Source organism: Syngnathus floridae, chromosome 9, assembly GCF_059516105.1.
Source record: "Syngnathus floridae isolate MCC-2025c chromosome 9, RoL_Sflo_1.0, whole genome shotgun sequence".
Taxonomy (NCBI): domain Eukaryota; kingdom Metazoa; phylum Chordata; class Actinopteri; order Syngnathiformes; family Syngnathidae; genus Syngnathus; species Syngnathus floridae.
The window spans coordinates 2,814,698-2,842,697 of NC_142421.1; the positions used below are offsets into that span (position 1 = coordinate 2,814,698).

At 42.9% G+C, this 28,000-nt stretch overlaps 1 protein-coding gene across 3 annotated transcripts; it reads left to right on the plus strand.

Moving 5' to 3' along the window:
* The first annotated feature begins 521 nt into the window (after positions 1–521).
* On the plus strand, positions 522–27,999 carry kcnq5a (potassium voltage-gated channel, KQT-like subfamily, member 5a). Of its 3 annotated transcripts, XM_088385083.1 has the most exons (16): positions 522–1,102; positions 16,983–17,073; positions 17,447–17,573; positions 17,710–17,885; positions 18,041–18,166; positions 18,251–18,361; positions 18,438–18,533; positions 19,489–19,583; positions 20,200–20,226; positions 22,498–22,742; positions 22,872–22,980; positions 23,517–23,648; positions 23,814–23,930; positions 24,320–24,409; positions 24,918–25,044; positions 25,126–27,999. In XM_088385083.1, the coding sequence occupies exons 1-16, from the start codon at positions 738–740 to the stop codon at positions 25,978–25,980; spliced, it is 2,889 nt and encodes a 962-aa protein (XP_088241209.1). In that variant the 5' UTR covers positions 522–737; the 3' UTR covers positions 25,981–27,999. The 3 variants fall into 3 exon arrangements, with proteins under 3 accessions (XP_088241209.1, XP_088241212.1, XP_088241210.1); XM_088385086.1 differs by lacking the exons at positions 19,489–19,583; positions 23,814–23,930; positions 24,320–24,409 and adding an exon at positions 19,170–19,258; XM_088385084.1 differs by lacking the exons at positions 23,814–23,930; positions 24,320–24,409.
* The last annotated feature ends 1 nt before the right edge of the window (position 28,000 follows it).

A 28,000-nucleotide genomic window follows, 5' to 3' on the forward strand; every position in this document is an offset into this window, starting at 1 on the left:
GAAAGGTCCAATTATATTTTAGGGCCGCATTCTCTAAAATAATGATACCGTGGTATCAAGAAAAACGTGTTTGAAAATGAAAAATGACAAATCTCTGATCGAATTGTAGTGTAATAACCATGTTGAGACACACGGGGTCAGTGTTGGAAAAGCGTAAATGTTCTCGTCTCAATGTATAGTGGTGCTGCCTTTCCTCTGTAAAATAACTCAGTGCTAATAATCTTTATTTATAAAGCCCTTTCACAACAGCTGACAGCCGCAACAAAGCGCTTTACAGAACAAAAATATCATTTTAAAAGTGTGAATAATCTTTGCCCACTATGCGCAAATAAATTAAGAAAATGAAATCAAAAATAAAGTTGGTGACGCAATTAAAAAAATACTAATTGAATTCTACTTTACAGTAGTCTGAGTACTTTGTTTGAGTAGTTTACTTTGGTCACCTCAGGAGGGTGGTGAGAAAGAAGCCCGAGTGGGAGGGGGAGAGTCCCCCCCCCACCCCTTTCTCCACCCCCACCCCTTCCCCACAAATGTCTCCATGGATCCACTTCTTCACAACCCCACTCTTCCGCTGTCTTGCACACAAGTGTTCGGACCGAACAGCCACATTACCATAAAAGATGACGAGTGTGCACTAAAAGTCTCCAAAAAGACCTACCTTAAACTAGTGGAGCCACCGGCCCCGTGTGAATGTCCGCCGGTATCCCAGCGCCCTCCACGCCCGTGCCGGTGATGCCATGCCGAGGGGTCACGGCGGCGACGAGAGCGGCGGCGGTTGTGGTGTCGGTGTTGTCGGTTCCGGAATCTGGCTCAAGACTTCCCCGGGACGCCTGGCGCGGGACTTCCCCCCGAGGGATGTGGAGTTCGGCCAGACGACGATGAACCACGCGGTTCGGACAGGAGTCGTGGCTGGGGATGGGCTTGGGCCGCCCGGTGCCGCCGACCGGAGGAAGCATGGCGCCCGGCTCAGCCTGCTGGGCAAGCCGCTGGCGTACAGCGCGCAGGGCGGCCGGAGGAACGCGCGCTACCGTTGGCTCCAGAACTACCTGTACAACGTCTTGGAGAGACCCCGAGAGTGGGCGTTCGTCTACCACGCTTTTGTGTGAGTCCACTTTTATTAATATAATCACAATTCCACATTGAATTGCTCTTACTGTCAACTTTAGGGGTGCTCAGCCTCCCTAATCAATATTCATTCATTTTTAACCCCAAAAATTGTAGACAAAACAATTTATGATCTTATCAAAACCATATTTAGAAATTCTGTCAAATTTATTACAAATAAAATCTATTATTAAGTCTCTTTTTTATGGTAAGTTTGAAACGTAAACAATCATCTGTCGCATCCATTGACAAATAGAGAGAGCAAGAGAGGATGGTTAAGTTCTCCTCTCCCATTTTGATCCACTTCAATTCCAAGCGCTGACTCACAGTTCATCCTCATCCTCAGCTCCACCATCATTTTAAAATTTTAACGGAATCCCAACTCTAAATCTCTTGAGCTGTCATCGCACGTAATTAATGAACTGACAAATCGTCAAGTGTCAACAGGTCACCCAGCTGCCATGTCAGCTGCACTGCTGACTTTTAAATGTTGTGAAAGAAGTAATACATGAAGTACTGGAAATAACTTCTTCTAGTCGAGCATGTTCAGCTAATGACAGACGGTAAGTCATCTAATTGCTCACGTATGATCCTCTGGCCGTGTCACGATATCGTTTGTTTGCATTTCACACAAAACCCATCAAAGGCGGAATATCGCTTTATCTAATTGCCATTCCTCAAATGATTGCTAAATGTGTCATCCACTTACAGAAATAAATGCCTCATCGCTCCGGAGAAACAAAAGTTTCTTATCAACTGAACACGAATGACCTCCAACTTGAGTAGATACCATTCCCCAATTAATTACTTAATCATCCATAGTCGTACAAGTTACCAGAGCCTACTTGAGGAAATCAAGTCATTAGACATCGATAACCTTTGCTCATGACAACACGGGGTGTCATCTGGCGGCATTTCGGACCGTCCCCCCCCCCCCGGATGAAGTCGCGCTTCGACAACGGACAGCTTCCTCGGTGCACTTATGTAAGACTGGAAGCTCGCGGCACATGCGCCGGGGCTCTTAGAGAAGGTCAATGAGCTGTCAGCTGTGCAGGCTGACTGAAATATTAGCCGGGGGCCTCCTCGCGTGACCGTCCCAATGATCTGGAGACACACAGAGAGACTTGCTGTGTGGGAAGAAAAAAAAAAAAAAAAAGTTCCGCCTTTACTTTGGTGTGAAAGTGGCCCGTTTCCATTGTGTGCGTGTCTGGAAAAACAACATGCACTTTCTATTAAGCAATTAGTCAAGTCGCAGCTGAAGAAGATGTGTCTCTTTGCTTGTAAACATGTCACGCGTATTAACCATTCGCAGACGGATTTCGACATGAGATTCAGTTTCGTTTTTGGCTCCAGAATTTGAAATACTTATTTATTATAAAAAAAAAAAAAAAGATCTCTAATTGTGGCTACAGCATCTGCTCTATGTATCCACATGAATACAAGTGACTGTATGTGCGGGCAGCAGGATGTGGATGTTTTTTTTTTTTTTTTATTATTTGCTCAGGCGGGACAGCTGAGGTCGACGGGTTAAGTCGTTACATCTGCTCGACGCTTCTTCCTCAAGCTCATCCTCTTCTTCACCCCACATGTCGTCGTGTGCTGGATGTTGGGCGGTTTCATTCCTCCGACCTAAATTTAAATGCAAATGAGCTAATATAGGTTAACAACATCAAGCTATGCGTTACAGGCGTACCTAATGAGATAAAAATCATTTGCTTTGGCAGCACGGTGGAGTAGTGGTTAGCATTTGTGCCCTGCAATTTTGAAGATCATTTATTTTCTTTCAAAAATAAATGTAAAAAAAAATTGAAATTTATGAAACTGCAAAAAACAATGTATTTATTCAAATTGTTTATTTTTATTTAAAAAAAAATAACAACCTGAATATTTTTAGTGCTACGGGTTGACTTTTTAAACTCTCAGTAGGAAAGTCGCTGCAGGTGCGTGCCGACTCGCTGGGATCTTTCAGCTGTTCAGGGAAAGAAAAAAAAAGTTTCCAGTAACAATCCAAACTTTCTTCTCCTTTTTTTTTTGTCTTAAAAAAACTTAAAACCGCCCAGAGTCAGATGCTACACACATGTGTCACCCTCTCACGGAGACGCAGACAAACACAAGAAAGTATGTGATTTATGAAAGAAATATTCACTTTGATCATTCGGTTGTGTTGAAACAGATGCCGTTTTGTGTGTGTCTGTGTGTGTCTGTGTGTGTGTGGCTTATGTATGAGCGTGTGTGTTCTTAATCCATGTAAACACGTGGAATCTTCAACGCGTAGCTGCATCGACCGACTGCCGACTACAATGTGAATATAAACATGAGCAAGCTTGTTCTTCTTTGCCAAATAGTGCTCCCATTGGAAAACAGGCAGCATTAACATCCGGCTGCTTAATGAGATGGCGTGAAAAAAAAAAAAAAACAAGTCTGTGGGACAAATCACGCATTCACAAATGACTTCCAGCCACAGTCGCACGCTCAAGATGATGCACAGTTTCCTGTCCATTCATTTTCTCATTTGGATTTCACATGATTATTTAATTATTTTTTTTATGTCGTTTTCACATTTGGGAATAGCTTGCAAAATATGTTTGAATGTGTCAAAAATTGTGTAAGGAGGAGGGAGTAATGTCAAATTCTCTTTATTGCAAATTTTATTTGGAATCAAGATGTTCTGAATGAGCTGAGTATTTTGAAATTGGAATGGTTTGAATGGGTCAAAAAATTTCTTTCTTTTTTTTTTCTCTCAAAATGTTTCTTGTCATTTGACCTTTTTCTTTTTATTTTCTCATTTCCTTTTCATTTTTCTGCATTCAGTCACTTCCAAGCATTTCACCTCCCATACTCCACATATGCTACGCATCATCGGAGACAAAATAGTTCCATTTCAAACATTGCCAAGGAAGGAAGGAAGCAAGGAAGGAAGGAGGTTGTACTGTATGTGTTGTTTCCTTTGAGTTCACTGTTTGGCCTTAAATCACTCGGGGGGTATCAACAGAATGAAACCACCTGAGGTTCTGCCCTGAGGCGTGAAAATCAAAACAACCTCCATGGTGTCAATGGCCTCGGTGCCTCGTTCAGCGGTGAAGAGAATTGCAATTTTGACAGTGTGCACCAATCGTGCAAAAAAAAAAAAAGAAAAGAAAAAAAAAACCTCTCCATCTTCTTTTCACAGCTGCTCCCATTGGTGTGAATGGAAAAGGCTTTTCCTCCCAATGTTAGTCAGGCGATCAGTAATCATCTCCAATGGGTGGAAATCATGTTTGTCACGAAGGCTTTTATTTGGAAAGTTCCACGGATGTTTTGGAAGACATGCGATGAAAGTAAATAATGCTGTCTTAGCAGCTTATTTCATCTATTGTGCTGATCTTCCAAGACAAAATTTTCCACCCTTTTTTTGTTTCACTTGACTTTAGCACTTCTATGCTATGCTATGCTATGCTATGCTATGCTATGCTAATCGTCACACTTTTATGGCAAAGAAACTGAAAACATCTTTAGAGGCACTTTTTGACCTTTTCGTTGCTATGCTGTGCTATGCTATGTATGCTAAGCTAAGGCAATAAATAGTTTGTCAAACCTGTATCCCACTAGAATATATGCCCAGTTTTAGAGTATTTATTAAATTGTGTTAATATTTTAGCCTGACATCTAATACTCATAAGATGTCTCCACCCACCGCAGGCGTAGGAGAGCAAATGAACGTCCACAAATGTTCCCCAGGCCGTAATTTGGACACCCCTGGTCGTGTGTATTGTCTTTATGGAGTGCACTTGTAGCACATTACAGGAAGCAGATCCGTTCCCGTTGCGCTCCACTCCATTGCGGTTTCACGCAGTGCTTCTTTTTAATGTGGCGCTAAACCTCACGCAAACCACAGATTCTTTCCATGGCTACTTTCCGCATGCGTGCTTGAGGAAGGTGCAGCTCCTCCGTGGTCTTGACTTTTTTTTTTTTTCCTTTGTAGCCCCGGAGGAGCCTTTCTCATCCATCTCCAAAGCATCAGCAGCGCTTTGAGCCAGTCGGTGTCAAAAGACGATTATTATTACATGAATCAGCGTGACCTCATTGGAAAAAAAAAAAAGCTTTTCACGCTTGTGATTGTTATGCAGACCTCACATCTCTGTTCTGTTTCATTCGGGGTTATTTATACAGTACAACAAAAGATATATTTAAAGGAGTAGCTTAATGTGACACTCCGCGTTTTATTCAAGGGGGATTAAATGTCCTTGTGGTGTAGCATTTGCTGTCCTGTTTGAGCCAAGGCACATATTTTATGTTCCAAAAATCTCACATCATCCAAGGTCTGAGTGATATGGTCTAAAATTCATATCAGTAGAGACGATTGGAAAAGAAATCATGTTAACACAATGTAATGGGATATAACCATAAGTGTAAAAATAGAAATAATAAATTGTAGGTTTAATGTGAGTATTTCTGAATAGGTCCCTTATAAAAGCTAAATTGATTTAAAAAAAAAACAGGAGATTATTATTGACTAGAGACAGATGCAAAATCTGCTTTAAGCCACTACTCACACTCACGTGTCGATAAACCAGCCAACCTGAGTCCAGCTCCTGAATGTCCCTCACTAGGCCACGCCCCTTTAAGTTACACATCTCAAAATTGTATTAATCGACAGTGTCGCCTTAATTGGCTTTACCGCTCACGATATGTCACCAACTAGTTTGAACTCCTATTTGTTGTTTGTTTTATCACACCTCTCGCGTTCTGTCGCAATGATCCAGCTGGTTGCGTGTCGTTCGTACATTAAGCGTTTTTGCGCCATAAGGTGTCAAAGAGGAGGACATCAGTCACAAGTCAGGGTGAGAATGTGCAACATCGGGAGGGATGTTGAGGATGGCGGATGTGCTGGGACATGCGAGCCGATCACGCAATAAGTGCGGCTCAGCTTCGTGTGTGTCTCATGAAGCAATTAACAAAAAAATAACAGTTTTTGGTGACTTTTCATCCCTTATACTGTCTAAATAATTGCAGCTGTCCATCCATCCATCCATCCATCCATCCATCCATCAATCCATCCATCCATCCATCCATCCATCCATCCATCCATCCATCCATCCATCCATCCACCCACCCACAATACTCAATGCTGCATATTATTTGAATCCTCCACATTCCAATCTTGTTTTTTGGCCTTAAAACAGAATTTTCATAAAAATATCATCCACAACTCAGTTCTAGAAGTTTACTATTTTTTTTTTTTAACTATCTCTCTCGTATACCGTATTTTGATTTCATCAGGCAGCCTACAGTAGTCCATCTGTATACCTTGAGCTGATATCAAACCATTTGGGGCCTCAAGCGAGTGAATATTTGAGTAGGTTGTCAATGTGTGTGTGTATATGTGTGTATTTGTATGTGTGTGTATATGTGTGTGTGTACACATAGCAAAAACATCCAAGGCAAACCTTCCTAACACATTGTAAATAATTGATCACTGCTATTTATCCCAGGTGGCTTTCTTCTATCTATTCCAAGACGTGATACCATTTTGATCGGCTGCTAGCTTTCCCCATGTGATTCATGACGCCGCTGTAATGACGGGATGCGGTGGGAGTGCAGTGGGAGGAAATCATGAGGGAGGGGGGGAAATGGATATGCTGCTTTCTGGACCTGTGTGGCTTAATCTCGTAGACCATCTTGCTGTATTATTAGTTTAAACTGTAATTACCGCAAATTATGATTTGAAATTGCTCTCTCGGCCACGCCCCTTAAAGGTACATGCCTATTCCACAAATACCGCTGTACTTGTATTTATTTCCTAATGAACCAGCTCATCGTGTTACATTGTCGTTTACATTTTATTTAGTATATAATACAGTGCGATTTTTCTTAAAAGAGGAAGAAAAGTGTGGTATCGGTTACTTGGTATCGCTACTTGCGAGTATTGAAAGAGTTGAATAATTCATACTGGTAGCGGTTTGCAAAAAAAATATGGTATAGAAACATCCAGACTTTTAAATTATGAAATAGATTCGATCAGGTGGGTTACACAACGGGCTTTGTCAAAGTATTGCTGGTTTCACTGTAGTGTAAATTAAACCAACCTGATATCTGCCAGCATAGTCAGGGTTGCCCCTAGCAACCAGCGTTTTGACAGTAATCGGCAGCTCATATTTGAGACTGAAAGCTTGGCGTTTTTTTCACGTGCGTGTGCGTGTGTGTCGGCATCCTCGGGCGATGGCGAACAAGCCGCAAGGAGAGAGAGAATGTCCCTGTGAATGAAAGTGTGGGAGACACTTTCTCTGGCGGCGTGTGTTATGTGTGCTGCGTGTGTGCATATGTGTGCGTATGTGTGTGTTTGTAGGCTTTGGGCCCAGTCCATTGACGGGAGTTGGGCCTAATGCGGAGTGAGGCTCTGTTTTGTCAAAGTAAGCTTTCTCCCAGGCCTGCAGCCAACAGAGCGAGCGGCCTGACACAACAGGACAGCTGGCTGTTTGGATAGTATCGCAGCTCCTTTCTCCCTATGTGTGTGTGTGTTGTGTGTCTGCAAGTGCGCGAGCCATAAACTTTGATTCAACCGAAATAGAAGCAGGTCACCATTGAGGGGCTTTAACGGTATATGGATTAGGATTTTTCAGTAGGCCACATGGAACATATTAGGTAAGGGTCACTCGGTGAACAAACACAGAGCAGCTCAGCCTCTGGCACTTGCGACACAGCCAAAGCAATAACAAACGTCGTTTGTGTTTTTATAGCGTCATAATTCACTTTGTTCTATTACACTCGGTTCACAATGATTCCATCTCGTCAGCCGCTTAGTACAGCGCACTCTGTTTTGGAAGACGGACGGTCAACAGTGCCCACGTCCTGTTCGAGGAGCTCTTGTTGCATACTTCCTAAATGTCCCTCCCTACGTCACATGGCGCGATGCTGCGCAAGTGTGCACTTCTCGCTCCAATTGCTCCAACTGTCTTTTTTTTTTTTTCCTTCTCTCGATACGCTCGCCGAGAATGCAAGCAGCTGTGGCGACCACCTCCATGCTGGAAGCTCACATTAGCCGCTTATCTTCAAATGAGTCTCATTTAATCCAATTTTGATTTATTCCGCAAAATTTCCCATTGAGATCAATTATATATGGAATTGTTGCATCCGGAGTCCAAACTGTCATGGTAATAAATTGCGTCTCTGGTATCCTTTTAAAAAAAACACCATCCTCGTTATTTCGTGTCACGAGAAAAAAAAAAGTCAAACGACAAAGAACACTTAACTATCCCGATAGTTCCCTTGATATCCATCGTGGAACGATAAAAGAGACGCCTGCAGCCGACTCGTATACTTCAATCATTTATTATTCATTTATTTCGAGCCGGCTCGCTTGCTTTTAAAGACGACTTTAATACCGTGGCTGGCACTATACTGATTTCATATAATAGTCTTCATTCTTCAACATTGCCCTAATGCGATCCAGAGCTGCCAAGTCGAGGCAATATAATTTTGTGCAGGCAAAGAATAGTAGCACCCCTAGACAGATACTTTATTAACTTTCCATGGAAAATTTGACTGGGGGATGTACTTTTCAGTTGGATGGGCAGTAAATGAGTGGACATTTATACAAATAATAATATATTTGACAAAAAAAACACTAAACATATTCCACTTGCTCAATAATTCACCCAAACGTGCCCCCCCCCCTGATATGAAACAGATATGAAAGTTAAATGGTCAAGGTTTTTTTGTTATTGGTCACATTATTTTGGAAAATAACATTACCCCAAATCGGCAGCCAGCAGAAACGAAAAAAAGATTATCGATCACACACATGGCAATGCTAATAGGCGAGGAGCGTCTGCCGCGTGACAAATGTCTCCGTTAGCCTGTCGTCTCCGTTAGCCTGTCGTCTCCTGACCTTGTTAAGTAAAGCCAGGAGGAGGCGATGTTCCCGGGATGAGTTACGATTGCGTCGCCGATGCGTTCAGCCCGGCCGCATTAAAGAGAGGGAACTTGAGAGCAGCTCCTTCAGGCCTGGCTTGAACCCAAAATGGACAATAATGGATGGATCGCCACGTTTTTCATCTGGAGGCTTTACAATGGTGCGGTGCAGTACTGCACGATTTGCTAACGATGCCATATCGCTGAAATCATCGAAATCAATGCACCATTACCGATTACTGAGACCATTTTGACGATATTGAAACCAATACTTTTGAATATCTCTGAGGGCTACAGCTGAGTGGAGGTGCATAGAACGTATCATTAAAAATATTTTTTTGGACTTGACTTCTCCTTTAAGTTAATTATGTATTTTTTTTTAACCATAGAAATAAAACAAAAATGATAGAAAAATGCAATTTCTTTTTTTGAAGTGAAATAGTTCCACACAGGCCTTTAACGATTTTTCCACTTTGAGCTCGTATACTTGCTGCTTAACGATTGCTTCTGCTAAATGGATTTGGAGGGCCAACACCTTATGGGCCTCCCTCCTCCTCACGACCTTTATGTATTATTGATCGTAATGATAGCGAAAGGACGCACACCTCCTTCCTGGTGATTAGGGCCGTGGCTAATTGTTGGATCCACACACACGCACAGTCGTAATGTGGAAAGCATCTATCTGTCACGGCCTGTCTGATTCTCCTCCCGGTTGCCGCGACAACAAGCAACACTTTGGCCAACCTTCTCACCGGAGAGAGGCTGTGGATTGATTACCTTCTGTTATGTGTGTTTGCGTGTCTCCGCGCCAAGTAGAACAAACAACACGGCAGATCGATGCGCAGGCCGACACATACGACACAAAACATCCTCCGACGTTGTTCGTTTTGCTTTTCTCGACCTTCACTCCATTAATTGGCCGACGCGGTCTTCCACCTACTCTCATTATGAATTCATTCATTCTTCACACGTAGCTATCTGCATCAATTTGACAAGGTAAAAGTTTTTTGTTTTCAGGCAACTCATCAATTTGTTAACACCGAAAACACCTCAAGTAGCCTTTAACAGTGGAAAACAAATGGAAAAAAAAATATGATCGCACGTCATCAAAGGCTGACTAGTTTAATTGAGTCATTTATTCGACAGTAATGAATGTTGAAAGGGGAAAAAAACGATTTTCCATGTCATGTGACGTCAACCAAGCATCGTGACGCGAGAGAGCTAGTCGTTAGCGCTTTGATTACGCATAATCATCGGGATTATCATCCAATCAAATCAAGTCCTGGATAAGACAAAGGAGCCTTGCAGCAGGGCAGCAATTTCCAGGCCTCCTTTTTGTACTTATTGGGACTCTCCGTCTGGCCGTCTGTACTTGATGTGCTTTTAAGAAGATGTCCCCTCTTTGGGAATACGGTGTGTTCCTTCGAAGCATCTCAACAATGCATCGCGTCAGTGATTTACGTTTGGACACATGTACTTAACGAGAATTAAAGTCACTTAGAAAATAAAGTCAGTCAAGTCATCTGGCCAAACTGGCGAGGCTTTTTGTAAACTTGCTCCTTTGTTGTTAAAGTAGTGCAAGGACATGTTTTGAATTACCATCCGAAATTGATTAATTGTTTACATCAAACTTTAGCTTCATGAATTATTCAATGAGCAATTTGCGGAAAAGAATCCAACATATAAATGGAATAACAAATAGCAGAACGCTGCACGCTCACCAAATGTGAATGCAAATGATTTTTTTTTTTGTCCCGTCTTCCAACTCCCACCGCAGAAATCCGTTGAGTAGTTTTTGCTTTACTGTGCCAAACAAGCAACAATAAAAAAAAGTACGATTTTTTCGAATGACCTTTTATTCCCGTGACGTCACCATCCTGCCACATTCCTGCCGTGTCTGCGAGGTCTCATTGATTTACATCGAACTGCGCTCCCACACGGCGTAAGTCAATCACATTTGCTCCCGCGGCGCGTGCCAACATCTGACTCACAAGCACGCTTCGACTGGAATAAATTCACCCAAGAACAATCTGCAATCCTGCAAATTAATCGTGTAGTTGCGTGTTTATTCACCACAAGAGATAGGTTTGCAATATATATTTTTTTCCTTCAGCGTGATGGAATGTGGAGAGGAAATTGGAAGGGATGACAGTAAAAAAAAAAAAAAAAGAAGCTGTTTGGTTGCTAATGTAATTTCAAAGATACAGTGGCTATGACTTGAGCATCTTCTTCCGCTCTCCGGCACAAATTAAAGCATCAATACTCATAAATGTTGACCTGGATTATCATAATGGCTCATAATGGAGTCTTTTTTTCTTCTTCCTCCTCCTGCTCTAGTCAGCATCTCCGTCACACACGTACAAATAGGTCATGTTTGTACCTTTTTGTTTCTCTAATTTGGTTAAAGAAGCTAGTATTTTTTGTCAAGTGGGATTTCGCACAATGATAGGAAGATAAGAACACACACAAAGTCTAATAAATGGAAAACATAGACAAACATATAAAATATTTGTGTGTCAAATGTTTTGCTACACAATGATTAGAAAACACACACACACATAGTCTTTTTTCTTAAATTACAAAAACAGAGACACACATATGAAACAAGAACTGTTAAAATGTTCCCAAAATAAAGACAAAAAAAACCACACAGTGTTAAAATGTCCTCATGAAGAGAAACACAAAGTTTGAGTGTCACTTGTGGTGCCGCACAATTAGAGGTCGACAGACACACATTTTCTATAAGAGGCTAAACTACAGTGGGAATTTAGGGATTTTGGAACACATTCAAAATGTGCCCATATAAAAATAGAAAGATGACCAGTTGATATGTCCCCCACAAAGATTAAAATGTATTGGGTGTCATGAATAGAGCTACGTAGAGATTGCAGAACAGGAACACACACTCGCACACAGAATGGTAATACAGTAAAATGGGAGGTTGCTGTACAAAGCCAAAGATTGATAGTGAAATTCATCAAGAAGCTCTTCTTCCATCCCGCGGCCAGTCTCCTTCGAAAGTCATTCATCAACGTGATAAAAATATCACTTTGATAAATGAGTCCAACGATCACGGAAACGAGAACATCTCATCGACCATCTTGGGTCCGACTCTGAGGATTGTTTTTCGACTTGTTCACGGTGTCAAATGAGGAAAGGCGGATGGATCCGTTTTCCCGTTCGATGCCAGGGATTTATATTTAGAGGCAAGCGGGAACAAAAAAGACCCCGGCTCGGATCGGGTTACTTGCAGAGGCCTCAAGGTGGCATGTGGACATTGAGAGAACATTTAAACGGCAAACACTGCGACATTTTTGTTACTTTCTTTGTGCTGATTGACATCAGGGGGCGATAGTGAGGCATCATCATCTAATGACTAGCTTTTATTTGGCCCGGTGACGCATGACTTGTCACCAAACTCCCAACCTAATTAGCCTTGTGTGCCAGAATAATTCATTTTAGCATCTGTTAGCCCATCCCTGCGGTCTTGCAGTCTGACACCAGCCGTGTATCGTAAACATAAGCACACAATTTTGTCTCCCTGATGAGCTTCTTGGTCTGTAAAGAATTTTTTTTTCTCGCAGATTTGAAACACTTTCCAAATGATTTATTTGTGCCATTCTTTTGTCACAATACCCCGAGAATCAATAATTACAGCATACTATAAACCCTATTTTTTTTATCTTGTTGAAAATAGGTTGTTTTGATTGGGCAGTCCAATTTAGCTCAAAGCAATTCATATTTTTGGTTTATTCATACAGCAATATATTGTCAGTGTATGTGCTCTATATGCGACCAGTCCGGCGACCAGTCCGGGGTGTATCAAGTCTCTCGCCCAAAGTCAGCTGGGATAGCCCCGAGTGTAAGGAGGCCAATGTGAAACAAACACCGCCTTGTTGACAAGACAAATCTTCTCATTTAGCGTAGTGCTGTCTCGGGGGAGAGGGGGGGGGGCTGATGTTAAGTGCAGTGGTCGCCATGGTGGGACCACCCGAAATAGACAGCAAGTTGAGTCGAGTCTGTGGTTTCTTCCTTATGACATGCTTGGAAATGTCCTGATACCTTGATTTCCAACCCAGTCTAGTGTTAAAAGCTAGAATGCTAACATATAGCATGCGAACAACCTATGACAACCCATAATTCGGAATATATTGTCCCTCAGTGATGTGCTATTGAGTTTAAGAGTACACAGACATTAGTTCGGAGATTGATCCAAAATCCTAAACTGCTAACAGATGCTATGCTAACATTATCAAAATTACAACAAATTACAAATTAGGCTTTGAAACTCTAAGAATTGGTCAAATGTTAAGTGAAAGCTTATTTTCCATCTAACAGTTGTGTATATATAGTGTGTTAGCATGTTAGCATGTAACACTTCGACCACAGGCGACGTCAACACAGCCATTTAAAAGCCTTGTATGCGGTTAGCTTGTGTTAGCATATTTACAAGTGTCTCGTCGTTTGCCAATGCGTTTAGGGGCAAACTATGTGGGAAACTTTTGTTTTTTTTTAACTGAGTAGGTTTTACTGCTCGGTGGTGTTTGAGGAAAGAAGAGCAAAAACATGCCTCAGAAGTCAAACAAAATTTTATATTTCAATAAGTCAGTGGTGATTCAAGGTTTAAACCCCCAAGTGGTCAGGCCGGCCATTGAATTTTAAGATGACCATCTTTGACCTGTTTGCTAGCGAGCTCCATGACCCGGGGGTGTGGAGGAGGGATGCACCATAGATGTCCATGCATCCTTCTGGTGATGGCTCTACCATAAACGGTGGTGAAATGGGAAGAAGTTCCAGATGCCGTGACGGGGACCAACACACAAACATTAAGACCTTAACGGAAAAAAAAAGCCTCACTATGTAGTGTAGGCCCTCGGGAAGTAGAGCGCTTAGCAAAGAGAAGTTTTAAGGTGATCGCGTGGTCATCACTCATCTCCAGGCAGCATTATAAGTGTGTGTGTGTGTGTGTGTTTTGCGGGAATGTAGGGCAGTTAAAAAGGGAAAGTGTATCCTTTACCAGCGCCACTCCGCACGGGAGAGGCCGATTTGAAGAAGCAGCTGCTAAGATGCCACTCGAGATGTTCCAGCAGCTGATTATTATTATTAACAATTATCGTAAAAAAATGCTAATGACAGCTTCATGAAAGGCTAAATTTGAGCGTTCGCTATCCAGGCTTAAAGAAAGTTACAAGGCTTTTTATTTAGGCCCCGCCCACAAATGTACGGTAATAGATAGTAAATGTTATGTGTCATACTATATGATCACTATGTGCTTCACAAATGCAGTGTATCAATTTAAAAAATAAATATTTAAGCCAATCATTTTGGTAGCCTTCGAACAGTTAATTCAGTAATTCTATCATGCACCACTAGAGGGAGGTAACATTAGCGTACCACACTTTTCAAATCACTGCTTTTAATCTTAATTAATCGTCTTAACCAAGACACTTTGGGCACGTCGCAGAAAGTCCTCAGAACGAAAGGCGTTTCAGCCAACTTCCACATTTCGCTTGCTTCCTTTTTTTTCTCGTTATGCATCCGTGTGATGTGGTGTAGGCATCCCGTTGCGTTGGACGGCTTCACGGAAAATGTTCTTGAATGACTCCAAACTTGTGGCGTAAAACAAGCTGGCTTACACGCTCCCATTTGCCGTGTTTGTGGGTCTTGCCAAGGGAACTTTAAACTGTGTATAACCCAGACACCGGCGAGATGACCGCCGCCGTTGATGCTGTCCAGACCGCCGTCCTCAGACTCTGCGCGTCCGTGCGTGTGTTTAAGTGTGTGTGCGTGTGAGATGAAACGCAGCCGTAACAGTAGTAGGAAGCCAGACACGACAGCCACTAATATTCCATTACGTAGTGCTTTCTTTTTTTTTTTTTTTTTTCCCAAAGCGCTCAAATCATCAACTCTGCAGATTAGCCCCAGAGGGGAAGGCTCATGATTACATTTGACTTTATATTTTAGGAATGAAAAGCATCCCTCGTTGTTGGTGTTAGAGAGAAGCAGTTTATCTTAGCTTTGTTTGTTTAGTTTGAGGGAATCACCACAATAAGTCGCGCCAAACAAAAGTGTGGATATTACGTCCTTGCTTGAGTGGATGATAATTGTTTTTCCAATCAAAATTGTGATTTTTTTTACCATATTGATAAATCCGCGTTTTGATTTTTTTTCAAATTTAAATTAGGTTAATTTTTCAACTTTCTGCGGGTAGAAAAAACGATTAAAAAACAATTAATCCGATTTGATGCTTGCTGAAGTGTTACACAAAAAAAAATGTATGTATGACTCATATGTTTTCAATTCTTCGGACATGAGAGTGTCAAGACGGAATTAATAAAAGCAGTTGATGTGCGAGCGGATCATCTCACACGCACACACAATCTTTGTAACAGATGTAGTCTGTCGTGATGCCTTCCATGATAAAGCCATATGTCACACGCACTCTGGACACGCAACCGTTGGAGCGGACGTCATGTTTCTGTCATGCCGCCATCAGCCAACCAGGACTGGAGGCAATCAGCACCACTCATGAAAACCTTCCCACACATCCATATTTTTCCGTACTTTTGGAATGTCTCTCATCTTAGTTTCCTGTTCAGTATTATTTGTTTTTTATATGTAAATATATATTTAATATATATACGTAATAAATAATAATAAATAAATATTTAAATGAATAAATATATCTCAATATATGTTTTTTTTTTATAACAAACATGTTTTTATATATAACATAAATAGACTACCCCAAAAAATGCTAAATGAGAAGATATTAAAAGGTAAACAAAGCTGAAGAAAACATTAAGGTAACAAAAGTAAGCAAAGATGAAACAAACGTGGAAACAAAAAGATCAACAAAACTGAACCTAAATGAAGAAAGGAAAACAAAGATGAGAAAAAGATCAAACAAGATTTTTGATTGTTATCAGAATCCAAGTTATGATGCAGTTTGCGTGAGGAGGAAGCGATGGAAATGTGCCTCGTTGTGTTTTGGCGTTGCTGGGAAATAAAAGGCGCGAGTTTTATGACCACCATCATCGCCGCCGCGCTCGAGTGCATAAACAGGATCGGTTGTGATGGAAAGGCTTGGCGACCGCTCCGTTCCGTTCTTTGTCATTGTCCTCCGACGACAACTTGTCCTGTTCATTATCTTCTACGTACTTGTTTTGTCTTCTTTTAGATTTAGTTAGCTTTTTTTTCTGTCAAAAAATATATATACTTTGGGGGTTTTTTACCTTTTTTTTTCAACCTTTGTATTTTGTCATCTCTAATTAATTTAATTGATCTATATTTGCATTTGGTAAGTTTTTTTTTGCTACTTTCCTTTAGCTCAAGCTGCACAGAAACGTTTAAAATCCAAGAAATGAGATTTTTGCTATTTGACCACATCTCCAAGTTATTTATATATTTAGTAGGCAGGGGTATAAAACTTATGTTTCAAAGCGAGTGTCTCATCTGGCCCTGTTTTGTCTTCCACATCCATCGTTGCATCTTTTTTTTATTCTTTCTTTCCATTCGCTCGCTCTCGGCCGCCTTGATTGAAAAGCCCTGCAAGCTTGGCACGCTCAGGCGGCGGCGGCACGTACGTACACATACGCTACGTCAGGATGATAATGTGTGGAAAACGGTGACCTGCTCTTGCATACCACATTCTCGCACAAACGCACACTCACCCCGATGATTTATGGAGTGTGTAGGGAAGTTCTTAACACTCTTTACACCTATTACAAAGTGTTTTGCTTAAAGCCAAAGAGTGCGTGTGTGTCTCATCTAAATGAGATAAATGTGTGTAAAGCGATATGGGCTTAAATTCAAATCTTTTTTTTCCCTCCCATAAGAATCTGATTTCTGATTTTAATAGATTCCTCCTTTCCGACTTTTCCTTTTTAGGGTTTACATCATGCATATAAGCTAACGTGAGCTGTTTGTTTTTATGTTTCAGAAATAATCACCAAATTAGCAAAACTGAGTTGTGTTTGTCTCCCCAGGTTCATCCTGGTGTTTGGATGCTTGGTGCTCTCCGTGTTTTCCACCATTCCCGCTCACCAGGAATTCTCCTCGCACTGTCTTCTCATTCTGGTAGGACACACACACACACTCCCCCACAAACACACACAACCAATTCAGATGTGTGTTCTCAACTGATGAACCATGCGAAATTGAAAAGGCTGAGGGTCTATTGACATTTATTATTTTAAGCCGTAGGATAAATATCAGATTTCACCTCACTGGTCTGAAAACGAGTATTTGCTTACCTACTCTCCAAATAATGTGGCTTTGTTCATTTAGCTATGGCAGAACAATGACATGCTCAACCACTAGATGGCAGAAGGTACAATCAACCTGTGTGTCCACCTGTTGCTATTCATAAAACAGGATAATAGCTTTTTGTTCAACTTAAAAAGACATTGTTTTTATGACGTAAGTGTCGTTGGTGTGTGTTGTTTTGTAGGAGTTTGTGATGATCGTCGTGTTTGGTCTGGAGTACATCATCCGAATATGGAGCGCCGGCTGCTGCTGTCGCTACCGAGGCTGGCAAGGACGCCTCCGCTTTGCCCGGAAGCCATTTTGTATCATCGGTATGACGCAATGCATTTTTACGTGTGTGTATCTTTCCGGAAGGCAATGACAAAAAAATGATGAATAATGTCGAGTTGACTCGACACTTCAGAAGGTGACACATTGCACGGGGTTGACCTTTTCCTCCTTCCCTAGACATCATCGTGCTGATCGCCTCCGTCGCCGTGGTTTCCGCCGGCAGCCAGGGCAACATCTTCGCCGCCTCGGCCCTGCGCAGCCTCCGCTTCCTCCAGATCGTCCGCATGGTTCGCATGGACCGGCGAGGAGGGACCTGGAAGCTGCTGGGCTCTGTCGTCTACGCACATAGTAAGGTACGACGGCAGGGCCGGATTTCCATAAGATGATAAAACGAAAGAAATTAAACAAATGTGAGTCCGCCATTTTGTTAGCAGCGAGAAATTTCCGGATGTTTTCCCACAAGTCACCACCCGATGGGATCTTTTGATCCCTTTTGTGGTTGTTTTAGGAGCTGGTGACTGCGTGGTACATCGGCTTCCTGGTGCTCATCTTCTCCTCCTTCCTTGTCTACCTGGTGGAGAAAGAGGAAAACAAGGACTTTGCCACCTATGCCGATGCTCTTTGGTGGGGCACGGTGAGGAGCGCTCAGTCTGTTCTCAGCCGGCAGTTTGTAAAATAGACGATTCGAGACTCGGGCGCTTTACCGTTGAACTTTCAGATCACTCTAACCACCATTGGCTACGGTGATAAGACGCCGCAAACTTGGACTGGGAGGTTGTTGTCTGCCGGCTTTGCTCTCCTGGGAATCTCCTTCTTTGCCTTGCCTGCTGTGAGACACACACACACACACACTACACGTTTTGTGTACATTGTTAGTTTGATTCATTGTGTCTTTTTTCTTTCAGGGCATTCTGGGTTCAGGTTTTGCCCTTAAAGTACAGGAGCAACATCGGCAGAAGCACTTTGAAAAGAGACGCAATCCTGCAGCCAGCCTCATCCAGGTAACACACACACTCACACACACACACTCTGCACCCCCTTCTCTTCCAGCACTTGAAGATCAGAACCAACCTTTTTGTGTATTCCCCACTGTGTGTTTAATGTCACACAGTTGCATGTTTCCACCTCTGCTCAACCTCTCAGTGAAGTTCTCTGAAGGTGTGCGTGTGTGTCTGTATGTGTGTCGCTGGTAATTAATGGCGTGAGCTGTTACCATGGCGATCATGCCCCGGACAGATGTACCTCCAGGCTGCAGTGATGTGTCACATCACACACCATACGTTTCTCCTTCATCTCCTCCTTCTTGTTCACTTTCTTCTTCTTCTCCAGTAACTTGACAAGCTTTTAACCCCAACAGGTAAACGCAACTTTGGGAGCAGATTCCAGTGTATGAATTAAAATGTGATGGCGGCGCTGATTTATCAATTACACCTCCATCACACACACACACTTGATACATCTCATCTCTACGCTGTGTTTTTGGGCTGGCTGGTAGAAGAGAAAATGACCGCTGGTCCTAACGCAGCCCTTCCCTTTTGCCTCACCACCACCTTTGTCTCATTGCTCCCCCTATGTGTGTGTGTGTGTAAATGTGTATACATGTCACCCCCACCTCCCCCCCCCCACCCCCCCACCAGGCAGCTTGGCGTCTGTACTCCACTGATGGTGCTCGTCCCTACCTCCACGCCACCTGGTATCACTACCAAAGCGCCCTCCCCCCCCTCAGGCATGTATCCCTCCCACCCACCTCCACCATCACCACCGTCTCCTTCCGTCAACCACACACAAACACACACACACACACACACTGCATCAAAAAACAAAAAAAAAAAACCTAAAAAAGCTTTTTCTCTTTGTTCCTCCTCACTACTCCTCCATGCCCCCCCCCCCCCCCTCTGCCCTCTTTGTTTACATTTGACCTGTCAATCATAACTCATCCCCCTCCTCTGCACGTAGTGTGTCTGGCGTAGTTACGCTGCCGATGAGAACTCGGTTTCCGTTGCAACCTGGAAGCCTCATTTGAAGGCATTGCATACCTGCAGCCCCGCCAAGTAGGTGGAAGCCCCCCCCCCCGAACCTGAACCCGCCCCCTCCTCGCTTGTGGACTCAAACATTCCTTTTTCTCCTCCATCATCTTTGTGGCTCACGTCAATCTGTTCACCCTTCGCACTCTGGCATGTACCATTCACACACACTCAGAATATTAGGCACACCCAGAGCTGGAAAAAGTACTCACCACACTTTACGTACGCCTATCCAAAAGAAGATGGCCGAAAAAAAAAAAAAAGATCATAAAGCACCAACGCATGTGCACAAATCCATGTAAATGAATACCCAAGTTTAAAAAAAAAATCTGTACTTCACAAACGATATCGACTGGCTTTAATAAATGAATGGGTGCTTCTGAAAAAGCCAAGCACGACACACTTTGACGCCAGAAGTTCTTTTCCTTTTGTTTGCTTGTCATTGTAGCCAGCAAATGTTCCAGAGCTCCTCATACCTCACATTATCTCCGTCTTGTGCATGGCTACAGCTTGCATGCGTTAACTTTCTTGGCTTCTCATCTCGCTTACTTGAATGTTCTCCCGTATTAATCCTCTGGAATACTGACCTCTCTTCCCCTTTGTCTCTTATTTTTCATCTTCGTCGTCGCACTAACCTTTGAAGGAAAGAGCAGGGCGAGACCGCATACAGGTTTGTGCCACACAAACACACACACACACTCTCGCTTCTCAAGTCAACATTCTCGTGAGCACTTGTTTAGACCCGAACTGCTTGATTGATTGGTGTATTGATATCAAGCAGGAGTGTGAATGATAAGGACGTATTGAATAGCCGGAGGGGTAAATAGTACATGCCCAGATATCAAATTGAACAAAAGTCAGCAGAAATGACAGACAGACATGAATCTGAAGTATTATTATTATTATTATATGCAAATGTGAAATATACATAAACAATGTATGTTCATAAGTCATAAATATTTAAGTGCAATCAAAATTGTCATCTGCATTTCGTCAAGTCACAAGGTTTTTGGTTTTATTCGCGATGCCAGTGAATGCACCGTAACTCCTGAGATAAATCAAGTTGAACCGGGGAGAAAGTTCCAATAGAAAGTTTAATAAGCCTGATTGAGTTTTTTACGCTCTGGCAACATTCGGCCGGGTCCCGCTGAGCCAGCAGCTTCTGAAAGCATTTTATTTTATTTATTTATTTATTTTTACACTCAGTTAAGCGACACAAGCAAAAGTGCTTGTCATCCTCAAACCAAACGTTTAATTAGAGCAGCCCACATCCGCATCCAGCATGGCGAGCGCTCATAAATCCCTGGCTTTAATTAGGCTTTCCCAAAGCCCAATTTGCACTTGTGATGCGGCTTTTTATACTTTATTTTATTTTCACGACTCTACTGTTTCACTTGACATTAACCACCGGGGGCTTTATTTGAGCTATTTCTAAAGACAAATGAATCGTCTTTCGGGCCCAAAAGGCTTTTTTTTTTTTATTTTGTGCTAGCCAGCTTTATGACAACAGTGTTGTTCTCTGCTTCGTGATTGGAGGAGATCTGCTGGTTGACATTTGCTGTCTTCGATTATTTTTTTTTGGGGTGATGGCCTTGTCAATTGATTATGTTGGGTGCTAACGTAAATGCTACCTTGTGCCCGCAAGAGCTACCGAGTGATTACTCGCTAGCTTACCACCCGGGGGCCTCAGTTTATTAAATCGGACTTCTGTGCGCTGAAGCGGAAATGATTTCCCTTATGACCACTGAAAGCTAACATGGAGGCTCACAACGACAACACAAGATTTTACACCTTTACTGTGTTTGCGCCAATATTCTTTACGTGTACAAATGTGTGTGCGCCTGTGTGAGTTATTTTCACTCCCAACACCTTTTTTTATTATGTTTTCCTCTTCCCATGCACTCTAGTGAGGGTCACGGGAAATTCTTCCGAAGGTATACTAGGAAATACAGGAGGTACTTCCCAGCATCCCGGTTGCCCCGTCCTTAAACTAATCTAAACCAAGCGCACCACAAATTGCGGGAATGACCGACTAATAGCATGAATGAGAAATATACTTTTTGTTTCAAATGAATTACACAGATTTTTTTTGTTGTTATTTAATAGTAAATTACGCGTTCGGGTATTAGACGAGCGTTCGATTTGAGGTTCAGTCCACAGTATTGGTATTTTTTGTTTATTCCTTGAATGTGTGTAAAATCCATTCAACACAATATTTTTTCATGCTAAAATGTTTTTTTTTTTGCTGAAAATGTCCAATTTTAATTATTTACTTGCATTCCTTGGCAGAAAATGAGTTTTAGTAGTTTAGTTTTTCAAAATTGGCGAGTCGTATTCATTGACTCAATGCCTGCTTTTAATGCCCGTTTCATCCTAATTTTGTTTGGACACTTCTCTGAAATATCCAAATTTCTTTCTTGAAATATTCATTTGTTAATAAGTTTTATTTATTTATTTAAAATTATTTATTTGTTTGTTTTTGTCCTTGGCCCTGCTTCATTGCATGCTGGTCCAATTTGATTCAATTGCATTTAGCACTTGTTAGCATCTCAGCTAAAGACTCTAAATTGCATCATGAGCATTTTCCAAGTCCTTTGAAATTGTTTTCTGTAGCTCTTTGTGTGACAAGGTCTCATGGAAAGTTTTGGTGAAGTTTGCGGGTAAAGTTTGTTGTCTTTGTCGCGCCCCAGAATGACTTGTGTGACGATGATCCTGCAGAATACTTTTATTAATTGTGCGAAGATTAGATTATGGATGAGATTATTGTTTGATGGCATCTTGTTATTTCCCTGGTGAGCAAGCTGGCTTTGTCACTTTGGTTTTGGGCATGTCAGCTGGATGACGCTTATTACGATGGCCACACTTGAGCACTTCATAACGTTCATTTTCTGCTCTCTATCTTAAATCCCCCTCATTCCATCTCGGCCCTTCACCCACGCAGTCAAAAGTTGAGCTTCAAGGAGCGAGTCCGCTTGGCAAGCCCGCGGGGGCAGAGCGTGAAGAGCCGCCAGGCGTCTATTAACGACCGCCAGCGCTGTTCCCCCGGCAACGAGGCTGCGAGCGGCTGTGGTGAGCTAATTGGCCAAAGCCCCACCAAAGTGCAAAAGAGCTGGAGCTTCAATGACCGCACAAGGTTCCGACCCTCGCTCAGGCTCAAGAGCCAGACGCGCAACACAGCTTCAGACGGTGAGCAAGCATTTGAACACTACAAATAAAAAAGGTCAAAATACCCCGACAGACAGAAATGCGTGAATTGCTTATTTCTGAAGGACTGCGGACTTTAACGAACGCGGTCTTTGTTTATTCGTCTTTCAGTGGACGCTGGCATGACCACGGAAGATTCCCAGGACGAGCGAGGCTGCCACTGCGACATCACGGCCGAGGACTTGTCCGCTCCCCTTAAGGCCGTCATCAGAGCTGTCAGGTGAGCCCCTCGAGTGCTTAGCACTGATTGGTTAATTGATCAAGTGGTGTATCCCAATACGTTTGCCGCCCTTGCAGAAATGATGGAAAAATTCTTTCCACGGTTGTTATAGTGTAGACTGAGTACCACCACTTGCCCCCCCACCATGAGGCCAAGCTTTCCCAAGGTGTCGGGTTTATGATCCGAGGTAACTTCTCCCCGGTGGGTACTGTTATAACAGAGGCTCATCTGTCACCTCTCAGCGGGAAAGACGGACAACTGCTGAGCCCATCAGGAATGGGGCAGGGGCAAGGGAAGCAAATGCGCAGATCGGCTTACCCGCATCAATATTATTGGCGTCACACACTCGAGTACCAGGGTTCTTCGGTTTCCTCTGGTGAAGTTGATTTCCACACAGTGTTTGCTTTGTTAAGCTCGGGAGGAACGGGTGAAGTCTGCTATGAAACTGCTACCATCTGCTGTTTTTTGCCGGTTGTTACAGTCCCTGTAACGTTTCTAATTGTCACCGTCATGCTTTAATCATACGTGTCGGTCAGGATCATGAGTTTCCACGTGGCCAAAAAGAAGTTCAAGGAGACGCTGCGTCCGTACGACGTGAAGGACGTGATCGAGCAGTACTCCGCGGGACACCTGGACATGCTGTGTCGCATCAAAAGCCTTCAGACCAGGTTGGAAAAAATCAACCGCCGCTTTTTGCATCTTTTTCACCTGGATGTGGGCTCTCTTCTTCCTTCTACAGCGGATATAAAAAGTCCACACACCCCTCTTGATATGCTCTCGTCAGGCTTTTTGATCAGCTGTATGCAGATTTTTATTTTTTTTGTCTCCCTCAGACTAGATACGGTTGTAGGTCCTGCTCCGAGACCCCTCAGCCGACACGCCAAGACCTTTTCCTCACCGTCCCTGCATTTGTATTACAATCAGGCCCGGAGGAAGTCGTCCACACCGGGGTTAGACCCGCGTCCGATATTCCCTCAACTAACACGACACTAATGTCAATCCATTCATCCCAGTTTTCCTTGTCACGCTAACAGGAATAAAATTCTTTGACGGCCAGTGTAAGAGAGGCTATGTCCATCATTCGGTTTTCTAGACTCGAAGGCCATAACATTAGGTACACCAGCACAGTAATAGATCTGCTGTATAATTTGTATGACGACAATGTTACTAAAGAGTAGAATAACTGGACTAACATGAATTAGTGTGTAGGTGTGGAATGGCCAGTTATGCTGCGCTTGCGATTGTAGAGCTTTTTAGATGGCCTATGATTATTGTAAAAGTAATTATTTGTAATGGTAATGTATTTTAACGGCAGGTGTGGTGTTTTTGCTGTGTCCAGACAGGCCAACTTGAGTAGTCGACTCAGGAACATGTCCTCCCCCGCCCTGCATTACAATTATGGCAACAGGAAGAAGAGCTCAGCCTCAGGGTTGCCTTTTTATTATTTTTGAAATCATTATTATTTGGGTTTTTAGTTCTTTAGCTTTTTCTCGTCTGTCTGTCATTTTGTTTGTTTTGCCTTGCCGGATGGTTGCAGTGCGCATGTTGGGGGGGATGATGGATAGGAATGGTGTGTTTGAAAATGTGAAAGTGGTTTTTTTTGTCTCCTTTTTTAAACTTTATAAATTTGACCAATCGGGATTAGATTTTGCGTTAATGCTAACGTGTTTTTCTTGGGACTTGTGCTTTTGCTTCATTTGTGGAAAGGCACATTTGTGGATGAAGATGACAACTGTATGACCTTCACATCTTGATGTTTTTTCTAATGTTACTATGACCGCAATAACGCAATGATGTGTGCTTTTTTTTTTTTTCCTCCCCTTTTTATACTAACCAGGTTTGCATCCAGATTTGCTCTTCAATTTAGAAAGTCTGCTGTCACCTCGACTTTGTGACCATGTGTTTAGTAACATCGTGTTTGGATTTGTGTGCGTCAGGGTGGATCAAATCCTGGGCAAAGGCCAAATTGCCGTGGATAAGAGGATGAGGGACAAACTGAACCCAGACGGAGATCCCCACGATGGCGTCAGTATGCTGGGCCGTGTATGTAAAGTGGAGAGGCAGGTGAGGAGGCAAAATCATGGAACATGGTTCTTCATTTCTGGTTGGCTCTCTGTGTAAAATTCTTCTCTCGCTCGCTTCCAGGTTTCCTCCATCGAGTCTAAGTTAGACTCCCTTCTGGACGTGTACCGCCAAGTCCTGCAGCGTGGTCCGTCCGCTTTGGCCCTGTCCTCGCTGCCGCTTTTCGAGCTGGACCGCCACCGCGACTCCGACTACCAGACCTCCATCCTGGACCGAGACCCGCCTTCCCCGCAGGGAAGCGACACTAATGCCCACCCGAGGGGTCTTCGGCTCATCCTGGCCCCGGCCGACAGCGATGAGGGTCCGCCGGACTCTGCGCCTCCGTCCTACCCGCCGTCCACCGCCTCGCTGTCCCCGTCACCCTTGCTGCCGCCTGACAGCCCCTACCCCACGCTGGTCACCCCCAACGGCACCAGGCGGGCGCATTTCCCCGACCTGCCTCCTCCTCCACCTTCCGCGGGGGGCTTCACCCTCCAGTTGCCCCCCGTCATGCACCCCTCCCACCTGCGCTGCCCCGTGTCGGATGGCGTGGTGGCACACAGGGGCGGCCCGGGCCCCTCCGTCGTGGTGGGATCCGGCGAGAAGACGGGCTACGTGCAGCTACGGGAGAAACCCGGCTCAAAATCAGACGCCACCTGGAGGCGGCACGTGAGCCTGGAGGTGGACCCCTTGCTCATGTTGTCGCCGGGCGACGTCCCGGCGGCACCCGACTGGGGGGGCGCCCTTGCGAAGTCTCTCTCCATGCACAATCTCAATCGACACGGGGGCGAGGGCTGGAGCGGGAGCGGACTCTTCATTTGCGAGCGCACGTCGGCGACCCCCGGTGAGCATTTAGACTCTGACAGGAACCCAGCTGTGGAACAAGATGTTCTGGGTTCAGACTTTCTTGATCAGTCACCGCATATCCAGCTGGCCTGATGACACCAACAGATGCACACACAAAGTTACTGTATGCCGCTCTTCAGGAGGCCTCTTTAACAGGAAATGACTTATTTCCTAGCTTGTGAATGTCTTGCTATATTTTGTTCGTTCTCATCAACTTTGTTTCACGCCGTGTACTTAGTAGGCAAAACAAAGACCTAAATATATGACTCGCAAAGGATACACTATTTGGCTTTCAGCTGAAATTTCTGGACCATCCTAAATCTGATATGTCCATGGAAAAGTTTCGAGAAAGTCAAATTTTGTTATAGTGCCTTTCCTGTTCATTCTGAAATGTATGCCAAGCACATTGTGGTGTCACAAAATCTCAAATGGTTGTGGACTAGCGGTTAGCAACGCTAACAAAAAGAACGAACAAGAACGCACTGCATGTTGTCTCCCATGAACACGATCGATCAATCGTATCAATATCAACTGATTTTTCTATCCTATAATTTGGTTCTAGATTTTTTTTAAAGATTATGATGACATTTAATGAAACTTTTTCTTTTGACAACTCTTGTATTTGGATGCTGGTTGCCCCAATATATGAAATAAAAACGATTGACCGTTTAGTAAACCACACCCACTTAAATGCAGAGCGGCCAATCAGCGCATGTAACTTTTTTTATTTCTTTTATACATATTTGCTTTCTTTAAAGGTTATTCCAATGAACTCTTGTTTATAAATCACACAATTGTTACTGAGCAGTAACTCATAAAAAACATATGGAACAATACTTGGCGGGAACAGCAACTATTATTAGAGCTGAATTGGAGAACTTTTCCGCCTCTTCTTCTCCTCGCTTTTAATTCCGCTGTAACTTTCCACTTGATTTTAATACTGCCTGGCAGTGTGGCACAACATGATATTACATTGAAGGCGCACAACTCAATCTAGACTTGCCAATATATGATCAACTCATATTGTCTGCTGCTGTCTGCGATGTATTATATGTAAAATAGCGGTATGCTGTCGTTAACTCAATAGCACGAATGCTAATCTTGCTAGCAGCTAATTCGGCTACCTACTGTACATGCTCTGAGTTAAAACTTGTCTTGATTTTTTTTTTTTTAATTCAAAATTATGAGAAAATGTAATATTAGCTATTAACGCCGCATGTTCTTAATGCCAAGCTGTCATGTTTGACGTCATTCATTTATTAGGAAAATATACAAGAGGATAAGCAAGAATAATTTTACATTACCCGCACGTAAACATACTGGAAAATGTGATATTTCGGATGGCGCTTTTTACGGTTTAACACCGATGTGTGTTATCATCTGTCAATAAGAAGCCAATTTGAACCCTTTTGTGGCAAACCAATATTATTCTTGTCAAACTCGTCCTCATATTTCAAAATCGTGAATAACTGTTCTGTTGCTCTAGTCTCAGATTGCTTCCAGACTGACTAGTCTTAAATGTATTTAACTTGTTATGGACTACCCTTAATCTGCCCATTATATTCTCTTGTTAGCAAGAATTTTGTAACAGGCCAGTGTATTTCAATATGTTGCTGCTGGTATGATGCTTTACAAAAAGCACAGTGGAGTCTGTGGCGCCTGAAAATGTGACACACCACACTAGTTGAATGTGTCTTAATGTTGGAGAGTAGTGATTGAAAACTTTGACTAACAAAGAAAGAAATCATGTTCAAGAATCTGTTAATCACTTAACGCTACTCTTTGGTTTGTGTACTGTAGTTTACCAATGAATGCCATATTATTTTCATATCACACTGCTTAGTTTGGGGATCATTTGTCAATCAAGTTTGTTCAACTCTTGTTGCAGTCTCCACTGATTTTTGCATTGTATTTTCATGCATTTTGGCTATACTGCTTGAATGGTAATTTATTGTTTACTATCACACAACGGGCCTTAAAAAGCTCGTTAACAATGTTAACACTATGTTTACTTTGAAATTAATTTATTACAAGTGCACATTAATTCTCTGGATGAGAAAAAGCCAAAATGATTTCAAAATGAAATACTCTTTAATAAAAATTTTAAGTGAAT